The sequence below is a fragment of the Mercenaria mercenaria genome, chromosome 6 (assembly GCF_021730395.1).
Source record: "Mercenaria mercenaria strain notata chromosome 6, MADL_Memer_1, whole genome shotgun sequence".
In the NCBI taxonomy this organism is placed as follows: domain Eukaryota; kingdom Metazoa; phylum Mollusca; class Bivalvia; order Venerida; family Veneridae; genus Mercenaria; species Mercenaria mercenaria.
The window spans coordinates 28096290-28118231 of record NC_069366.1 but is presented as its reverse complement, the minus strand read 5'-3'; the positions used below and the strand labels follow the sequence as shown (position 1 = coordinate 28118231).

The window sequence follows — 21942 nt, the reverse complement described above, 5'->3', positions numbered from 1 at the left end:
GCTTGTGCCGCTCCTTTGAAAGGTCGCTTATTACAGCTTTGACTGTATTTTACACTTTAAATTATATCTACATTAAAAAGTTTTAAACGAACATGCAATTTAAATACTTCATTAGCTAAACAATATATTAATTAAAATGGATCTTATTAGCATAATGTTCAATAACCTTCTATACAGAATATAAGTGTAACTTAAACTTGATTTTTCCTGCTACGAGCGATGTATACGGACGAATCAATAAAACATCATGGATTTTTGTATGTGCAACTACAAGATGACAGCTTCCTGGTGCTTTCAGCCTGGAAAATCGATCGCCGTGTTATATATAAACAACTTGTAAATGATTCCCCAATAATTTCTCCAATAGGAAGCTTCGCTTCTGAACAGAGCACGTAGATCATTTCCTTGTATAAAGAAAACGACATGCTTAGTTAACAAAAGATATAGATTAATTCTGAGCGCAATTTTCACAATTCCTACGAAAACAAATTGCATAGCATGCGTTTCATTTGTTTTTATTATTTTAACCTTTACCCTGCTAAATTTCTAAAATAGACTGGTCCATCATTTAATATGGGCAGTACCATTTATTATTTGAAGCGATGTTCACTGAAAATGTACTGGCTGAGTAGCGAACAGTACAGACCATGATCAACCAGCATCGATGTGCAGGCTGATCTTAGTCTGCACTAGTCGCAAAGGCAGAATCACTTGCCGCCAGCAGGCTAAAGGTCACATATTGAAGCAACATTTTATGACAGTTTTCATTTGTGTTATATTCTGTTAGATATTTATTTAAGGAACAAAAGGACCCATTTTACAGAGTTAGATCCTTATTAGAAATGAATGTTTTATTATTTTCATGAAATTCTGTAATAACTCCCCTAAAATATGAAAGTATTTAAATAATAGACTATATGTTTTCAATATGATATCAAATTTTACATTTGCGTTTGATACCTACTGGCATATTTCTGCAATGTGAACCAAAAGGCAAGTTTTAACACAGTGTGTAGCTTCAGAGTTCATATACTTGCAATTTATCCTGGTTTCGCAACCAAGATGGGTAAAGGGAGGTAATAATATTTTTACAAACTTGCGTTTCTAATGAATTTCAGCTAACTTTACATTTGTCTGTGTAAATATTTGACAACTATAGTACAAACGTTCCTATATTCATATGATTTCTTAGGCAGAGTTAAAATAACTCTACCTTGGTTGGGCAACCAGGATAGGTTACATTTAAATCAAGTCTTAAGCCTGAAAATAAGTTAATTTCATATGAAAGCCCTTCTCAAGTCTTTCATAACACTGTAAGAATTTTTAAAATCAGACCACCATTGCAAAAGATATGGCAGTTTGAAATTTAAGAAACTGGCTAATCATGGAGGCAGCTATTTTAGTGTGTTTATGACGTCATTTACACACTGCTGATTTCTTTATTTAGCAAATAACCTTCTTGAGTATAAGATGTAAAACTTGGTACTTTCTTCCATTATAGTTGGAAAAGGTAGAGAAATTATTTTAAGGAAATAAGTAAATACAGCTCAAATATGTATCAAGAAATTTGATAAATCCGCCATTTTGTTTTTTGTTGGCATGGAAACAAAATGGCTGCCATTTTGATCAAATAATTAAATGCTCATAACTTTCTTATTTTTAAGCAGATTTTTAAATTTCTTTCACTTCTTTAAATGATTTAAGAAAACTAACAGAAGGAATTACAATCAAAACAACATTGCCTTTCCCTTTAAAAATACCTTTGTTAAACTTTCGACCAAGTCCGTTACGTTTAAGACATATAAGAACATTATAATCTGTCATATCTTCACATAACGCTCATCGCTCTTGTAACATGATATGAGCCGTGCCATGAGAAAACCAACATAGTGGGTATGCGACCAGCATGGATCCAGACCAGCCTGCGCATCCGCGCAGTCTGGTCAGGCTCCATGCTGTTCGCTTTTAAAGCCTATTGGAATTGGAGAAACTATTAGCGAACAGCATGGAGCCTGACCAGACTGCGCAGATGCGCAGGCTGGTCTGGATCCATGCTGGTCGCATACCCACTATGTTGGTTTTCCCATGGCACGGCTCAATACACCCTCTATTCAACTATGATACTCTGGCCACCTATAAGTTTTATCTTTTTATTCCTTATTCTGCCAAAATAGTACGGTAGTTCTAAAATGACTATATTTATAATACATTTAAGATATCTAATGTACAGCGTTCACTAAAATAGATTAGATATTGACCTTAAATTTAAAATATCGTCAAATTTTATATATAACGCTTACTGGTTAATAAAAACTTTCAAATTTTGACCTCTAAGTTTCGGTATATGGAATGAAATGTATTGTATCTTAAATTCAGACTTACGTAGTTGTTCATCCGAAATGACTGAGTTTCAAACTTAGCTCAGATGTTATCAAGACCATTATTTTGATAAATGTCTAATCAGGAATGTGGGCTTTATATGATACGGTCAAGTTAAAAGATGAGAAAGGACTAAGCTGTGTAATGAATGAAACAAAACAGACATCATATTTTCCCGCCTATGGGCGTGAAAGGAAAAACTAATGTTGCTATTCAGATTACCAGTTGGCATAATTTAACATTGAACTATAATGTCTTAAGGATGTCTTATAATACATGTCAGTATTTGCTATTTTATTTGTGTGTTTGCAAAAGTTACTATTCAATTTTTAAAAGCCTTAAAAAGTTGATAATGATAAGTGTTTATGAAATACATCTGGGATGACGGTAAGTAACTAAAAAAAAAAGAGAATGTAAATTACCAAGGACGTAAATATCTTCTTCAAATAACTGCATAATTGTTTAATGTACTGTACACGTAAAACAGAACGCCGCGAACAATTCACACCTTGAAGCATGTCTGGTTATTGCCTTTTTTCCATTAAAAAAAATTGTATTAAAGGCCCTCTTATGAAATTTTGTCGGAAGATAAAATCGGTATGTCCTAGGCGCAGTCTGATTTACCAAACGTGCAGGGCAGCTATCTTGCGCGTTTAACAAATGTAAGGCTAGTCGCAAATTGGTTATTTGCGCTGAGCGATTTACAAAACGCGCAGATTGTTTTTTTTTGCGCGCAAACGGTAATTATTGCAACACACTGAACAAAGTATTTTGATATGCTTACATTTAAAATAGTATTGGTAAGCCATCAACATGTGCTTGAGAAATGCATGTTTTAGTGTTTATTTATCAATACTATTTCTTTCTGACGCATTCATTAAATCTGATGCCATTATTATGGGCCAGGTCAGACATTTAAATTAAAAATTTGAATTTTTGCAAATCGAAAGGAAAAAAATCGTCGTTTACGACAAACATTGCTCTCACAAAAAGCCATTACAAATACTCCATTATCTTCAATAATATATATTGCTCTAATTTTAAAAAAGGTGAGGAAATGATTACGTTACTTTAGTAAAGATTCTTGTTTTTGTTGCTTTTGTCCATCATTCTTTCATTGATATTTTAAAACAACAATTCTCCATATACATACTGATATGCGTCTTGGCTTTATCTCCATAATATAATAGACAAGAATCAGACAAAATAAATATCAAGAATGGATAGAATTAGAAAAGGTCTGAAAATTGTGTTGCAGATCAAAAGTTTTAAGCCCACAACAAAATTTCATTACCGTTATGAGTAGATTCTATCAAAGTGATTGAGGCATTAGTTTGGTAGGTTGCTTCCTATGCTAACATCTTATAGATTTCATAGCCGACCTGAACACACTTATGACTTAAGATAATATTAAGGACATACCCGAAGTGGAACAAATAATATCCTAATTGTTACCTTACATAAAAACAGAAAAGGCTCTTGACACCACTTGAACTTGTTCTGTTGACTCAGGCATTAACTTATTGGATCGGACGAGTTCTACACTATTTTCGCAACGAACAAATATAGATTTTATTTCCCTTTGTTCGAATGATATGTATAACATAAGGATTTACAAGACCTCTCTTACAGTGCAACTTTTGAAGTTGTAGAGCAAAAAGGCCGAGGGAAATAACTTCTGAATTAGCAGATGCATTATAAACACTGGCTGTTATTTTCCGGTGCCGACGCTTTACATAATCTACTCTCTTAAGACTCTTTAGAAGCACCGAATGCGACCAAACAAAATATTAACAGATTCGAATTGAATCTGCTCACGAGAGGTAATAAAACGTGCTTCTAGGTCCACTAGCACCGGCTTAAGCGGAACTCTCTCATACATAAAAATTAATTGGACTCTTCAGATTCCAAGTGACAAGAAAATATAATAACGCCGAGTCAAAGCATAGAGAGCTTTACTTAGGCCGCCACATTGCTCTTAAAAAATTGCTGTTGTTGACATTAGTTAAGGACACACTTAGGGGTTGAGGGGTGACCTGCTTTAAACTGACTTTTCTCCCTTTTGAAGAATAAACATGATGTACGCTAACCAGATGATGGTGTAAGATTGCACATTTGTATGATTCTGTCCAAACAGTCAGTCAAACGGTAATTAAATTGAATTATTGCTTATTCTGTAATCTTAAGTCTGCTCATGCACAAGAGCGGATTGTAAATTACACTATTTTACTACATTTTTTATAAATGCACTGTATTATTATGACAAAACATTACTTTTGGAGGACTTATACTAAAACATGAAGTAAAATATATCATTACACTGATCCGGTATAGGTTTACCACGATGTTTGTAAGACGAGTAAATACTTTGTATGCATTAAATAGAGCCGGGTACGCTCCAAGAAGAAACAATGCGTGATCTGGACCTTACGTTTACCTCATTAAAATGTTTTGATCGACATAAATACAGATACTGTTTGATATAAAGGGTTAAACGCGAAATAAAAAATATTTCTGATAGAATAAGTCAAAGACAGACAATACAGTAATATCATGAGTATTTTAATCAATGTTTAATTAAACTTCTTTCAAGTTTTTGGTGCTTTGAAATAAGATATGTTAAGATTTCATTTATATGACTTTAATGATTTATTAATTTAAGAAATGTTAAGATTTCATTTTTATAACTTTAATGATTTATCAATTTTATTCATGACATGATCATGTGATTATATTCTCGTCTGTATGATACTTAATTTTAAATCAAATAAAGTAACTTTTAAAACTGTACTGTCTAGGAAAATAACGTTATTAATAAAACTTGAAGTAAAGTTAAGATGACAACATACAATAGTTATCAAAAAAAAAATGTTCTAGGAATGTCTTGAAAAATTCTTCCTAAAACTATAATATTGATATCATAAAAACATCACAAAGGGCGGTAATAGTTTGATCATAACTGTATCAAGTTTCTAATCAAACACATGTAGTACATGATGTATTTTCATGGTACAATTAAACCCAGTAGGACCATAAATCTTTCTAAACAACATGCATCACATCACAATTTTTTTCGGAATCTACATCATTGCAAAAACAAGAACATGCGCATAAAATGAGTATTAAATGAAATTTGACAATGTTGAATTTATAAATTTCCTGTGGAACATATTCAGTTAAGTCTTTTACATAGTTTCTTTTAGGGTTCATTAAGGGAATGGGCCTCCGATGAATCCCGATTCATTTTATTTAAAAAAAATTCAAGACTTTAAAATAAACTTAAAGGTAAATTGATCTAACCTAGAAACGAACCGTTTTTTGATGGGTTGGAAGACATGGATCATTAAGTATCCATAACATGACCAAGAATTTATGTGACTCTAAAGAAATTAAATGTATATGCATATTTTGAACTTTCTACTATACTACCGTTATGGACAGTCGCTGTCTTACCTTATACTTTCATTAAAGATGCAGAGTAATGAATAAAACCATGTCACATTCTAGTATATTCCGACTGTCCTCTTCTTTATTCCATTCATATTTCAGAAAATATTAGAAAAGATGCAATCTATTTATCCACATTTCAGATTACCAAGAGTACATCTATTTTAATTTGTACACGGTGCTTTAACATGACCAGAAAAAACACTCATCGGTTTCTCTCTCCATTATAGTATCATCATCAATCACATTGTGGCCCTAGCGACATGTTATAAAACATAAAAACGAGGAAAAGCTTTTACAGAATACAAACAAAATAAATATTTATGATGATTCTATCATGTGCAAGAGAATAAACAGAATCAAGCAGAGTTAAGGTCAGTCTAAAATGAATTAAATCAGACCTTCTTATATAACGACGGTCAATCTAAACACCATTATAACCGGAAATCAGTCCGGAAACAAATCGGATGTTGGACAAAACTGAACTGACTGTGACCTTACACTGAAACATAAAAAGCTCTGCTCTTTGAATGCTATGTTAGTGTGGGTTTGAATTCATTTCTGTCACAAGGGTTCTATAAAGCGAACTGTTCGTAAAGATTTTAATTCCTTTCTTCCGCTTAGAAAAGTACACATATGATTGTCACTAGTGCTTAATATAAGAAAAAAAACATTGAAATGTCTCAAATATTTGGTCAAATCAACACAGTTTGAGCATTCGTAACAAACTGAATTTCAAATTATGTCAAAGGCACATTATTGTTCCTGACAAATTTGTTTCCATATCGAATATAGTGGGAGGGAGACAAGACCTGTATGTAAGCCAGGCTGAAAAAAAAGTGTGACATTTACCTTATGTATAGGTCTTGCACGCGACACATTGCCTTGCAATGGTGAATGTTTGTGCCATCCGTGCCTAGGTACTATTGTATTGACAAACATTTGACCGTTTTACAGACGAGGCGCTGGTATACTGTCTCCAGAACTGGTTTTATTTGTTTATTTGGAGGTTAACGCCGTTTTTCAACAGTATTGCTGTCCTAAAATTGGTAGTAGCTTATTGCAGCCATATACCAGAACAAAAAAGTCAATTTGATTTGGATAAAAAAGTATCATTATTGATTTTTACAAATAACGTCTATTATGATAGGAAAAAGGTCTATTTCTTGTAAGAATCAATAAGGAAGCAGACATGCATTTACATGTTCTTAGCACGAGACATGTGATGCTTTGTTAAGATCTTTGGACATATAAGAGGTTCAATATCAGCAAACAAATGTGTTCTACAGAATGGGAAAATACCATGGGTCGTTTCTTTAATAAGGTGGACAAAACCATCAAGTTAAAGAAAAAAATATATATATTATTGTTAATCAATAGAGGATCATGTCATTTCGAACAGTTTTCGAAGCAAATATGCAATTATTTTTAAAACAGTTTGACTGTATTGATATCTTAGTGTCTTCCATTCTAGCATTAGCGATACATGCTAACATATTAAAAAAGGCAAAATATACCAACAATCCAAAAACATTTCATATACCGGTTTCTTGTGACAACAGTGGTTGTTCCAAAGTCTGAAGCTCGTGCAAAGAGATAACTTCATCGGTGTCATCATCTGTGGACTGCCATGCCGACGCGACCATACTAATGGGGCGGTACTGTCTTTTCTTAGAATTGCTTCGCCAAAAGGCCTTCATGAGGGTCGTCCAAATCATTGGAGGTTCCTTTGACGGAACCTCCAGATTTTGGGCTCAGTAATGTTGCTCCTTATTGAAGTAATTCTGTGCTCACAATAATTTCGAGCTCTTATTCCCACTGATGAAAAATTTACCAAGTGTTTATGGCCGATCTATATTCTTGCTATTCATCCTCTTCTCCACCCTTGACACTAACTACAGACAATCACGCTAGTCACTTAGCTGAACTCAGGGAAATGAGCATGTCTGTATACTTTTGCTAATTAACATATCCCGATGTTTCTCCTATTAGTGGGCGTATAAGTTAAGACATCGCTGATCCTTTTAGAGGTTGATGTATATTCTTCTCGTATAGCATAATTCCGAGGATTTGGCAACGTCACACTGTCAAAATCACACTGGCAGGAATTATATCCGTATACAATAAAAACAGAAATGTCAAATACTCCTCACCACTTAAACAGTTCTGTATGAAATATGAATAGAGCTGTTATAACACAATCGGAAAATCGTTTGTAAAAAATGATTGCACTTTCCTATATAAATCTCAGGAGCCCACTTATCTTAAGGTATTCCCTTAACAATCGTCCAGGGAGAAACAATGCGTCAGTCAATAGACACTGTGTTTTCAGAAATGATATCGTTTTTAGGCTAAGCTATTTGTTTGTATTTGTTTCTCATTACTGACAAATATGCCGCAGCAGTCAATTGAAAATATGAATTTTATGTTATTAAATCATACCTATTTTATAAAGGCCCTTTATTATTCCTTCTCTTTAGAAGGAATATTATAGTTCAATAAGTCACACTTGACTGAGCTACTGATACCGAAAGCTGTTGTCATTACAAGCTGGCCAGTAAAACTCCGTGACCTTAGAAATAACCTCTATTCTTTCCTAATTGAGGTGACTCTCTGACTGAACGCGTTCCGTGGATTACATATTACTAAACCCGAGGATGTTACAATAGTTCTTTATTTCTACCTTGTCTACTTCATGGTTTCTTTATTTCCAAATGAGCTTTGACTTTTACCATCGTGGTTTCCAAATTTATCCGCGCAAGTTGTAATCCATATTTCTTAATTTTTAATTATAGCTTTGAAGCGAACAGCATGGATTCCAACCATGCACTGTAAAGATTCGAAAGCACTGATTGGTTTACACTATATTAGGTAATATCAAAATTTCGGAATTACGCATTTGTATATACAAAAATAGACTGGCTTGAAATAAAGTCACAGCATTATATGAGCCATGCCGTGTGAAAACCAACATAGTGGCTTTGCGACCAGCATGGATCCAGACCAGCCTGGTCAGGATCCATGCTGTTCGCTAACAGTTTCTCTAATTCCAATAGGCTTTGAAAGCGAACAGCATGGATCCTGGCCAGACTGCGCGAGTGCGCAGGCTGGTCTGGATCCATGCTGGTCGCAAAGCCACTGTTGGTTTTCTCATGGCACGGCTCATATTAAGGTAATGGACACGTCACAACAATTCTGGGAAATTACGCATTCTCCTTTTGCAACTTCGGCATTCTCTTGTTTTCACGGAACGCCATGTACGTGCTGAGCTACTCTACGTCCGAAGAGTTCCGAATTGCCTCACGAGAACACGTAATCGCGCGGAAATTGCCGAGTGTCAATACGGGTCCACTACCTTAATAATTGTTTTATTAGTTTCTTGAATACCTAAGCATATGGTTTGTTGTTGTTTTGTTTTTGTTTAGAAAATATTGATTATACGCAATTTAAACGCTTATCACTTTTATGAAATCACCTGTTACAGACTGTAATCAACATAGTCGAGTGACAACAATTAACCCAAAACAATTTGTAATGCACTGATTACAAGATGGTATTATATAATAGGGTTATTACAACAACAGCTCGAACTGGGATGCTGTATTCGACTCGGGTAGATTTTTGCCAGATCGGATCTCACGAGGCGCGCAAGCGCCGAGTGTGATCACACCTTGCAAAAACCACTAGAGCCGAAAACAAAATCCCAGGTCTAGCTACTGTTACAATGACCCTTTTATTATATACCTCTACCTTTTTGTTTGTTGTTTTGTTATTGAACGAAATCTTCAATGTTTATTGATATCAAAATGGAACTAAGTGAAGTTTTAATGTGCTAACTGTGTGAGATCATGCATATTAATGAAAGTAGTCCGGCAGCATACAATACGGTAAGGTACAATACGGATTTTTTTCTGTCTGTTCATATCTAATTGTGAAATACAAGACGATTTGTTTACAGAATTTATATAGGTATATAATAATCTTGTTATATGAAGTCGTTATTATTTTCATTTGATAAATGTACACATGAAACTGAATTGACGAAACCGAGGCGGTAATTAGTAATAAAAATAACACATGGGGTCTGGTCACAATCTAGAAGAAACGATATCGTATCTACTCGATCAGCATTTAAAAAGAGCAGTATACGCGGTGCTCTGCCAGTTGACGATATTTTACCTAAAAATAGAATTGTAATAGTAAGACAATTTAGCCATTGTTATATGGAAGTTTTGCATCTTCGTTAGTAAACCTAACGTGGAAATATTTTCCAAGGAAGTATTACATGGTGCATCAACACGTATATTTAGAATACATTGGCCTAAGTCAGTCTCTTTTCAGAATTAATGGTGATTGCAGAAGCAGATATATGATTAAGTGGGTTCTATTTTAAGCGACATACAAAATAAAACGAACCACTTCAAACAAGTACTCAGGTATTAATATTGCCTGAACTATTTTTACGTATTTCAATTAATCTCAGAAATATTACAGTGTCTCATGTGTGATTTAGGTAATGAATATTTGTCGTGTATTATTATAGATAGGTTTTCTATGAAGCCACACCTGATGGCCTGGTATAAATGATGACAGTATGATACAAAAAATATATCTTTTATGTTCTGTGAATAAGTGTTTCTAATACGAGGACAATCGAAATATGTTAATAAGCTGAAGCACCACCAGGTTTAATATCAGTTTCCTTCAAAGAACAGCCATTTTATAATTTTAGAGTCTTAAATTGATTTATTATACATATGCTGCGCTGTTGTTTTACTTTCATATTTTCTGGAATTTAAATTCGGAAAGTATCTTGATGACAAATATATTAAACTAGAGCTCTCACTAAATATGATTAATGCTCACTTACACAGCTTCGTTACACGGAATATAATTATAGCCTGTTGCGATGATGACCTTTGACCTTCAAGTGTGACCTTCACTTTATACCCAATTACTCGGGTTGCACACTAAACAAATTATCATGATGGGGTTAACAATGTATCCTCATTGTATACATTTCCTTATAGTGGCGTTAAAGATACGGAGTGGACACGAATTAAGGTTATTTGATCTTTGACCTCTAAGTTTGACTTTGATATAGAACTTAGTTACCATGATCATGTGCTCTGTATGTCGTCACGATGAGGTATGAAATGCAAATTTTATGAAAATCATTCAAGCAAATAATAAAGCTATTTTAAACTTGGCCTTCAAGTGTGACACTGACGTCCTAAATGTGCGCTCTGCACTTCGTTTTTATGAAGCAAAAAAGTCGATGCTATATTTATGAAAAGTTTCTACAGAACGATACGGAGGGGACATCAAATTAAGTTTTATAACCTTCTACCTCAAAGTCTGACCTTGACCTTGGACCTATAGTGACCTGCATCTTAGTGAGGTAACGATTGATGTTTTTTTTAAAGAAAAGCTTCCAAGTAGTTTAGAAAACATGGAACAAACTTTAAGTTAAGCTGCTTGACCTTTGACTTCGAGGTGTGACCTTGAAATTGAACCCGCGTTTTGCACTCTGCATACCATCTTGATAAGGATAACCTCTGATGCTAGCTTTTTAAGATTCACAATGATAATTGAGAGATAGAACGAAAACGAATTTAAGCTAGTTGATCTTTAATCTCCAAATGAGATCTTGACCTTGGGCCTAGTGAAACGTACTGTGCGCTCTGTACGATACCTTGCCGAGGTTAATAAATGTTGGTAGCACGGTGGGTGGACCGACGGACGGACCTACCGACAGACAGGCGTAGCTCGAATATAGCTCACATATTTTTGTATCTGGAGATATAATGATTTTTTCCTATAGATCCTCAACACTTAAACAGTTTTTGTATCTGGAGATATAATGATTTTTTCCCATGAACTTAGCAAGAGCAGCCAGAGTAGCCAGGTTAGGGTTAGGGTTGGTTTCTGGCTACTCTGGCTGTTCTGGTTGCTCATTAATGATTCTTGTTTTTTTTATCAACATGTAACGAGATAAGACAGATTGTGCACAGCAGATATACATAAGCATACTGAAAAATACTTACTGGGATTTTCTTATATTGTTAATAAAAACACGTAATTAAAGGCGCTCGCGATAGTTTTTTCGGACGGATCGATATTTACCCCAACACCGTGCCGATTTGGTTATGTTTCTAATCGATGTAGCTCATTGCAGAGTTAGAGCGGTCTTCTGCGCATGCCCGGAAGTGATTATCTAATGTCGCGTACGGCAAAAATGCGCAAATTATTGTATCAAAATCTATCATTGAGAAAAAAAATACGGAACTGTAGCGAGCGTCTTAAAAGTCACATATAACACATAAAAACACATCGAGAACATTTAAATGGTTTCTTTTAGTTCTGAATGTTAATACGTAAATCAATAATAATTATAACAAGTGATAACAAAAATGACGCTTTCGGGTTTGTCCCAGAACATATTAAGTGTTCCACACAGAAGAAGGGAATTATCTGTTGTGCTTAGTCAAATTTCAAAGCTCCAAAATCCCAGATTCTTACTAAAGCATATCTATAAAACAGTAAGCAGATTTATGCAAGCTCCGTATCATCAGCTCCATATAACCAAGGTATATATCTTACACTCACTTTATGAGCTCCGTTTGATGGTGTAGTAAATTAAAAACCAACACACATCTTTGATTGAAATCTGTCATTTAACTTAATATGTAAATGACGAATTTGAAAACACAGTAAACAATAAATGGTTCTGTTACAGCATCATACACAATATGTGATAGGTGACTAGTTTTATCAAGAGAAGACAAATATTAACAGTTAATATGCATCATCAAAGGTGGGGATCTAACCTTTTATGCCATATATTGCAAAAACATAATAAATGGATTTCAGTTATTAAGTTATCAGCAATAACCCCATCCGAAGGATTTCTATACTCGCAAATTATCAAATCCTGCTGGCGGAGAACGTGGATGCAGGATTAATTGATTATAATAAATGAATATAAATGTTGTATCTGGAATAAATATAGTTAAGTATTTAAGTTATACATTTAAATGTAAAGAACATATTACAAAAATATATAGAGAGGCCTTAAAATTTTCAAAGACTGAAAGACATTGGATAAAGTCTAATTGAGCCGCGCCATGAGAAAACCAACATAGTGGGTTTGCTGTTCGCTAACAGTTTCTCTAATTCCAATAGGCTTTGAAAGCGAACAAAATGGATCCTGACCAGACTGCTAGGATGCGCAGGCTGGTCTGGATCCATGCTGGTCGAAAACCCACTATGTTGGTTTTCTCATGGCGTCGCTCAATTATTGATTCTAAGTCCATCAAATAACCAAAATGTTTCATGTGAAACAATGCTTTCTTTCTATGATTTGGTGATGTTCAAACTTCTTTTCTCCGAAACATCGACCTAACTCTTAAGCAAGTATTTACAAGTAGAGATATCTATTAGTTTACTTCCTTTGTAATCATACGGTCAACTGGGTGGAAAATGAAAACGCTTTTAGACACGAAATCGTAGCTTTTTCCACGACGAAACAGTTAGGATTTATCCATATGTGTTTGGTTTATCCTTAAAGAAACTGCTTCAGATTTTTATTTTTTTATTTTTAAGATGTGACAAGTAAGTAGAACAGTTTACAATATATTTTGATTCCGTTTTCTTTATTTAAATGATCTTTAGAAAATTTAAAAAACAAAACTTACGATCTATATTTCCATATTTCATATTATATTGACATATATATATACTAGTCAATGTCACATTTGTATCACACTGTGTTTTAATGTGATTTAAACAAAATACTGATCAGTTTCTGTGTCTGTTACAATACAATGATCTCGTACTGAAAGACTAACAATATGTACAGGTCTGTAACAAAAACAAAAAAAATGTTGAAAACTTACTGAATAAATATTTAGGGTGATCCCATCAAGTCCAGTAAAGTAAAAACAATCAAACAAATGAATTTCAGTCTAGAATGGATAAAATCAAAACCTATTATATTATGCCGACCGATGCTTTTGTAAACGGAAATGATTCTGGGAATACATCGGAAGTTGAACAAACACTGAACTGGGTATGCCCTTACGAAACTGTTGTGTTTGACTGAACTTCAAATATCGCTTTATAATCACGGTCATGAATCTACTTCTGTCAAGAGGATTCTGTTGTGTGAAGATAACAGTTCAGAAGTACATGTTAATTCCTTTCCGTTCAGAATGAATTACATACTGGATTGACATTGGTGCTGAATTAAAACAAAACATTAAAAACGCCGCACAACAGAATAATATTAACCCTTACCCTCCCATATTTCTATAATGAACTTGTCCATCTTTCAATTCAGACAGTACTATTAACTATCAAAAAGATACTGACTGAAAGGCGAACAGTGCAGATCATGACCAGACTGCACGGATCATGATTTACATTGGTCGCAAAGACAGAATCAGATAATGGTTAATATCTGAACCAAAAGCTATTCTGACTTTAATGGACTTTAACAAATTAAACCAGATAAAAATGTTTTTAGTAGCATGATAAGAAGTCTGTATGTGAGCTGCTGAACTTGCACATCCTTCACGCACAAAATGAGCCAAAATTTACAATTTGTCACTAAATAACAAAGAACGTAAAATACATCTGTTTTTATCATTTTTTGCATGATTTAACACATTTTGTCATTAGGAATGATCTACAAGGCCATTTTTGTATTATTTTATGGGGAAAAAATGCCCCCATTTCCTATTTGCCTATGTCATGGGATCCCCACCCTCAGAACATCCCCCTAATTGTCGAAATGCATAGCTGGTGGGCTAAATATGTGCTATATGAGTTAAAAATATTGAAAATGATGCTTTTACAATACTAAAACACTATTTATGGTGGTAGAATTAAAAAAAAAATGTGTGTGTGTATATTGACTTGATCGTGCCTTAATGTGTCCTCAACAAACAAATTCTCCAACTATTTTTGACCAAGTGCAACGTAAACAAAATATTTTTTTTTACTGAAGTACAATATCAACAAATCATTGTGTTTCATCTTCGCTAGTTCCTTTTGAAATCGTTTCAATTTCAATTGTACGTCTGTATGACATAAGTTCGAAAACATTCAGTACGCGCAGAACAAAAGAAACAAAGCACAGTCAAATTATACCTTATGTACAAATTTATCCTTGTAATATATATGAGCCGCGCCATGAGAAAACCAACAGAGTGCGTTTGCGACCAGCATGGATCCAGACCAGCCTGCGCATCCGCGCAGTCTGGTCAGGATCCATGCTGTTCACTTTCAAACCCTATTGCAATTAGAGAAACCGTTAGCGAAAAGCATGGATCCTGACCAAACTGTTGGGACGTGCAGGCTGGTCTGGATCCATGCTGGTCGGAAATGTACTATGTTGGTTTTCTCATGGTGCGGCTCATATGTGGTTAACACAATTAGAAATAAAATGTCCGCGGTATATTTTGGAATGATACGCTGTAGAAGGTGTTCATGTATAAAGAAAATAACTTTTTATAGTTAAGCATTTCGAATTATATCCCGGACATATTATTCCAACTTTTATTGACATATCTTTGTATATTGCTTACAGTGGGTGAAAATGCCGACGTATCTTTCTGTGTGTCAGTCGGTCGATCGGTCTGTCGAACTAAAAGCGTGGCAACGGTGAAATTGTTTATAGTTAACTGCGGCATTTCGAATTATATCCCGTACATATTATTCCAAATTATATTACAGTATAATTACTGACATATCTTTGTATATTGCTTACAGTGGGTGAAAAGGCCGGCGTATCTTTCTGTGTCAATCGGTCGATCAGTCTGTCGAACTAAAATTGTGACAACGGTGAAACGGTTTGATATTTACTAATCCATTGGAAAGATATTTGGCTTACATAAATGGAACCGGCTGACGGACGAGGCACAGTCATATAGTCTCCGACACTGGTCATATTTTACAATCAGAGGGATCCTTCAATATTCAATATACCATTTTGATTTGAATAAAAGAATGGATTATTATTGATCTATAGAGATGATGTCTCTACCGATAACAAAATAACTCGTCTGTAAGAATCAATAAGTTCACCAGACATACTGAAGTACTGTTAGCACAAGACGGGTGATGCTTTGTGAAGATCACTTATTTAGGGTTCAATATCCGCCAAGAAATATGTCACGTAGACACACTAAATAGCACGTGACGTTATTTTACTAAGACAGTTAAAGAAAATATCAACATGTCATTGTTGATCTATAAACACCCTTGTCATCTTGAAACGTTTCGAAGCAAATATACAATCATTTCTGACTAAAACTGGGCAACATGTATACTTGTACCTTTCGTACTACCATATGCGAAGCATGTTAACACATTAGTCAAAGGCCAAACACCAACACTCCAAAACAACATAACACAAACCAAAAACATACCGGTTTCTGGTGACAACAGCGGCTGTTTAACAGCCTCGAGCTCGTGCAGAGAGATAACTTCATCAGTGTCATCATCTTCAGAGTGCCGTGCCGACGCGACCATGCTAATGGACCGATACTGCTTTTTCTTAGAATCGCTTCGCCAAAAGGCCTTCATGAGAGTCGCCCAAATCATTGGAGGTCCCTTTGCCGGAACCTCCAGGTTTTGGACTCAAAAATATATCACTTTAGCGAAGCGGTTCTCTGGCCGTGATCAATCCAAGCTCCTGAACACACTGACGATGAATTTATCAAGCGTCTACATCAGTTCAATATTCTTGTCATTTATCTTCTTCTATACTTGACACGAATTGACAACAGAAATCGCACCAGTCACTTAGCTGAACTCAGAGTAATTTGTATGCCTAGATGCTTCAGCTTATTAACATATTTCGATTGTCCTCGTATTAGTTGGCGTATAAATCAAAGACATCCTGATCCGTACAGAGGGTGATATATATTCTAATATTTTGGTATTCTAAGACACAAGTAAGTCCGAGGATTGTCAAATCACGACGAAGGCAATTGGTTTCACGTTTATTGTATATATCCGTAAGCTATGAAAACGAACACGTCTACCAGAGATCCTCAACACTTAAACAGTACTATACGAAATAAAAACATATCTGTTTCAACACAGCCGGAAAATCGTTTGAACAAAGATTGAATTTTCCCATCGCAAATCTCAGGAGCCATTTTATCTTAAGTAATTCCCTGAACAATCGTCCTGGGAGAAGCCACGTTCCAATCAATAGACACTGTGTTTTCAGAAATGATATCTTTCTAAGGCTAAGCTATAGTACAATATTTGTTTCTCGCTTTTGTAAAATGTGCTCAAGAAGTCAGCTGGAAATAGATTCTTATTTTCTCTTGACAGATAACGCTAATATCTTAACAAGAAAGTCATTGCGCCTTTATGTAGAAAATATAGTGATCTAATTTGATCACATTTCTTTAAGATAAACATATAATGAAAAAAATACTATAATGGTAAAAACTCAAAATTATTTCTTAATTTCATCCTCATAGTTTTGCCTTTTTATTATTTCGATATGACGTTTGATTTTTCATCATCCCGCGTTTTGCTATCTAAAATGTGTCTTACCATCGTTCTTGTTCGTGTCATATTAAATTCTTGTTCTACACGTACTAGTAAAATGAATCGAAACAATTGACTTTGGCAAACAAAGAGTGAATACATTATACTCAAAAACACGATGTCATGAGCTAGCTTATTTCATCACTGAAATTTAATATACAACCACTACACTATGATTTCAGATACATTGGCCTGTGTTATTTTCTTTTATGTAATGATGATTGCTGATTCAGAGATATTACTAAGTGGTTCTATATTGAAAGACATGCAGGATCAAACAAAACACTATATATTTTACACAGCTTTCAATTTTACATGAAATGTTTGCTGTGTGTTTCAAATAATACTTGCGAGAAGAGTAGTTTAGATACTGAATATTTTCCATTTATTTTCATGGACAGTCTGACGTGTAAGTGACGACAGAAGGATAAAACAAATTTTTGTATTTTGTATTTTTGCGAATAGCAGTGTTTCTGTTTAAGATGCGTATTCTTTGAAACTTGAAAATAATTTGGTATTTTTCCAAAAAATAAATCGTTGATTTATTTAAACTGCTTAATAATCTAATTGAAGGAAACACAAAAATGGTGTTAAATCAAATTAAACTTGATTTAAACCTGTGACAAAATGGTCCATTCTCAGATTCTAATTAGCAGCCATTGACATTGACTTTGCTAATATGAATAAAATTGAAAAGGAAGGTTTGAATATGATATTTCATAGGTTCCTTTTTATTTTTTTCAGGTGTTTTCCTAACCTGGCATTTAGTAAAACACTCGTGATGTCAAAGTAAAAATAGTATTTATAACTAAGAATGTAAACATCATTACTACGATGATGAGAAGGATTTTAGCTTTTTAAACATTATTTCGCCTGTTTATCCCTGTTTACGTTATAAGGTCACATAAAACATATCATTGCCCATAAGGCTTATGGCTACAAAAAAAAGTTATTGGTCACTGAAGGGAATTAAGTATCTCACCAATCTTTAACTTTTGGCCAAGGTTTACAATTAAGGGTGACACCCTGCAGTTTTATTGTATTTTATACATGATTCCTTGCTTGAGAGAACAGTTCCACAGACTTTTTATAAACTGTCTTAAAAATAACTTCATGCCCTTAGGGGATGATAGTACCCACTTAACCACATAAAATGGTGTTTTAACATATTCCAAAAACCTTTCCAAAAAAAAAAATGTTTCGATTTATATATTTTCTAAAAAAAATGATGCAAACCTTAAAGATTTTACGCGAATACAAATAATATTTGATAAACCTTACTTGCCAATTTAAACTATCTGTTTTATTTCTAGTTTTTGTTTAAAGAAACGCCATTTAATTATTTCTTTTTCTCCTAAACAATATTCAGCTTCTTTTTCAAATTATTTATTTATGCATATGTTGTTTTCGCGTAAAGGAAAGTATAACTAAACGCGAAATAATGACGATTGCAATTTAAAGATTGCATTTCCAAGGAAACGGGTAATCTAATAATAATTAATCATCAAAATGTTATGTATAACTGGAATTCATATCAATATAATTATAGCGTAGTATAGGTTTCATGCATAAGGCAATAGCATTCAAATAGCATTAGGTTATCGTTCCTGTTGCCTTGAACCTAATTGCGAAAAAGTATGTTGAAGTAAAATAAATTTAATGACACGTGTTTTTCCCTCCACAGCGACTTTATAATTCTCTGAAAATCGTTTGCTACCATGAAATCATAAGTATTAACTGTAATGTGTTTCATTACAAACGAACGTGATAGAAACATCAGCTGTTAAAGTTGTAGGGCGGGGGGGGGGGGGGGGGGCAAGATCAATTTGTTTCTCGACCCGGTTGCCTCCCAGCTGCCTTGAATATAAGGGGGTTGCCAAATTATCAGAAAACAAATGAACATCAAAACTGGCCAAACACAATTTCAGATTCAAGTGATAGAAAATACCAAAATATCCTTTGTACTCTATCTATAAATCGACCGAAATACATGTAGCTGGAAAACAGTGAAAATACACAAACATAATGTTATAACCCTCCTAACAAGAACTTCTTTTCTTTATACATAAAACTTTAAAGCGTACGATTTTTTTTATTTCAAGTACATTTACAAAATATCAATATTTAGATAATTTGGGGGAATATCAAGGTATTCTATGCTGTGATCCAATAACATACAGATTTGATGTGCTGGTGATGATATATTGTACTTTTTGTTTATTTTTTTACATTTAATTTTCCATTTAATGGGGTCTATTTTAAATCAATGTCACATGCACTTCTTTTTGGACAAAATTCTTGACTTTTATATGTTCCATAATAATTTTAACATTCTCTGATAATCATTTTTTTCTCTAAGAACCTTCTAAAATTTCTTTTTACTATAAATATTTCACGTGATCAGACCATCATCGGTCTGACTTACGCAAAAATAAATTTTCTTTCTAACTTCCTGAAATGATTCGTGATGCAAATAGCATCTATAATTGAATCAACAATTGTCATTTAGCAAATAGCACGTTACTGATGTTGATTTTATTGATCAGAATCGCAGGAAACAACACGTTGCTCTGTCAGTTCCGTTTCCTATGAGTAGGAAAATGATACTTGCGACGAATGTACAAACATGTTCCCTATAATACTGAAAACTGTCTGACAAATTAAAGAATATAAACATCAAGAACTTAGATTCTTAAATATGCAACGCCGTACATTTTAGTCATTTTATATACATGCGTTACTGACAAGTTGAGAACACTATACAGTGCCAGGGTGCCTCGATTTCATGTGACTTTCCCCAAGTTTTGTAACCTTTGCATACCATAGTAAAGAGATGCAGTTTTTTAACTAATGGATTCTGAATAAAAGTGTTTCTTGAGATAACAATATATGAGCCGCACCATGAGAAAACCAACATAGTGCATTTGCGATCAGCAAGGATCCAGACCAGCCTGCGCATCCGCGCAGTCTGGTCAAGATCGATGTTGTTCGCTAACAGTTTCTCTAATTGCAATAGGCTTTGAAAGCGAACAACAGGCTGGTCTGGATCCATGCTGGTCGCAAATGCTCTATGTTGGTTTTCTCATGGTGCGGCTAAATATGTAAAACCTTCTTGTCTTGTTTTTGCAATGATTCAAGTCTCGCAGAAAAAGTTCAATAGCCGAGCTAAAAAAGAAGTTCCAAATATTTTTTAATAACTTACTATGTAAACGTATACGTACTTACAGTATTTTGTTAGATTAAAAAAAGTCAAATTAAAATAAGCAAAATAAAATAATAGAATTTATTATAAATAGTTAGTCATAGAAGCAATGTTCTATGACTAAATAACTGGCAGTTTTTTTTTTTTTTTTTTTTACAAATGAGTGTTATTACATGACATCTAATTGAATGCAGCTTCTAATTACAGTTAGTGTCTACAGCTTAGCTAAGCTTAGCTTATCTTAACATTATTTAAGTCAAAAGTGAGTATAATACATGTTTAAGTTTTTCCATCCATCTTTTTGCTACCTAGCATTATTTTGGATCCAATAGGTACAAAATAGAGTCGTTTCCTCTCGTTACCATCTTCACCACTGAGTCAAGTTTTCGAAATGGACGGACGGGCGGACTATGGACAAGGCCGCAGCAACGGACGGTACAAAATAATTCCAATGTAGCCTCTAATAGTTTGAAGGGATAAGCCTATGGTTAGATAGGATGAAAGATGTGCCAGTTGCGGAAGAAAGAGAAATTGGAATACGAATAACAGAAAAAGGGAGATAACACAAAACGTATCATGTATTTCCAGTAATTGCCAGTCGACGTTCTTGCTTCACCAGTAAATAGAGAATTGCAGTGTGCCCAATCACGTGATCGCGCTACGTCATTTTGAGCTCGAAAGTGAAAGTGGAAAGGTAAACAAAAATTATAAATCAGGGTGTAAGTTTTTTATTCAATATATTGTGTTAATATCATGCACATGATTCGAAACCTATTTAAAAGTGCTACCCCCGGTATTCACGATTTCCCCACCAAAACTTTCTCGTTTCAACGCTATTCCTGTTCAATTGACTTGCAATGAGAACATCTCAGAGCGCACAATGTCGAAAGTAGTTGAACAGGAATAGCGTTAAAGCGAAAAGGTTTTGGTCGGGAAATCGTAGTACCGGAGGCAGATCTAGCACTTTCAAAAAGGTTTGGAATCATGTGCACGATATTAACACAATATACTGAATAAAAATCTTACGCCCTGATATACAAGTTTTGTTTACCTTTCCACTTTAATTTCCGAGCTTGTAGCGGGAACAAAATGACGTAACGCGGTCACGTGATTGGGCACACTGATAAGTGTCTTTTCATATTGAATTTATTAAAAGAGTTGAATAGAATAATAAATTAGAGGCTCTGTCGAGCATTTTATCAATATCATTCAACGAGTTTAATGAATTCAATGTGGAAAGACACATGTCAAGTGTAATATTCTTTTTATAACATGTAAGACATCAAAATTTCTTCTTTCTTTACTAATTAGATCTATATTGATGCGCGGATCGGTAAGATAAC

At 34.2% G+C, this 21942-nt stretch overlaps 1 protein-coding gene across 5 annotated transcripts in view; it reads right to left on the bottom strand.

Moving 5' to 3' along the window:
* The window catches only part of LOC123549328 (uncharacterized), a 64226-nt gene that overhangs the window by 34508 nt on the left and 7776 nt on the right, over nucleotides 1-21942 (bottom strand). The window contains exon 1 of one of the 5 annotated variants that reach the window (XM_045337338.2): nucleotides 16260-17015. The exons of 3 other annotated variants lie outside the window; for them this stretch is intronic. In XM_045337338.2, the coding sequence (XP_045193273.2) occupies nucleotides 16260-16434 (175 nt within the window). In that variant the 5' untranslated portion in view covers nucleotides 16435-17015. Of the gene's footprint in view, nucleotides 1-7369; nucleotides 8001-16259; nucleotides 17016-21942 lie in introns of those variants that run through there. One more of the 5 variants, XM_045337339.2, reaches the window with a different exon arrangement.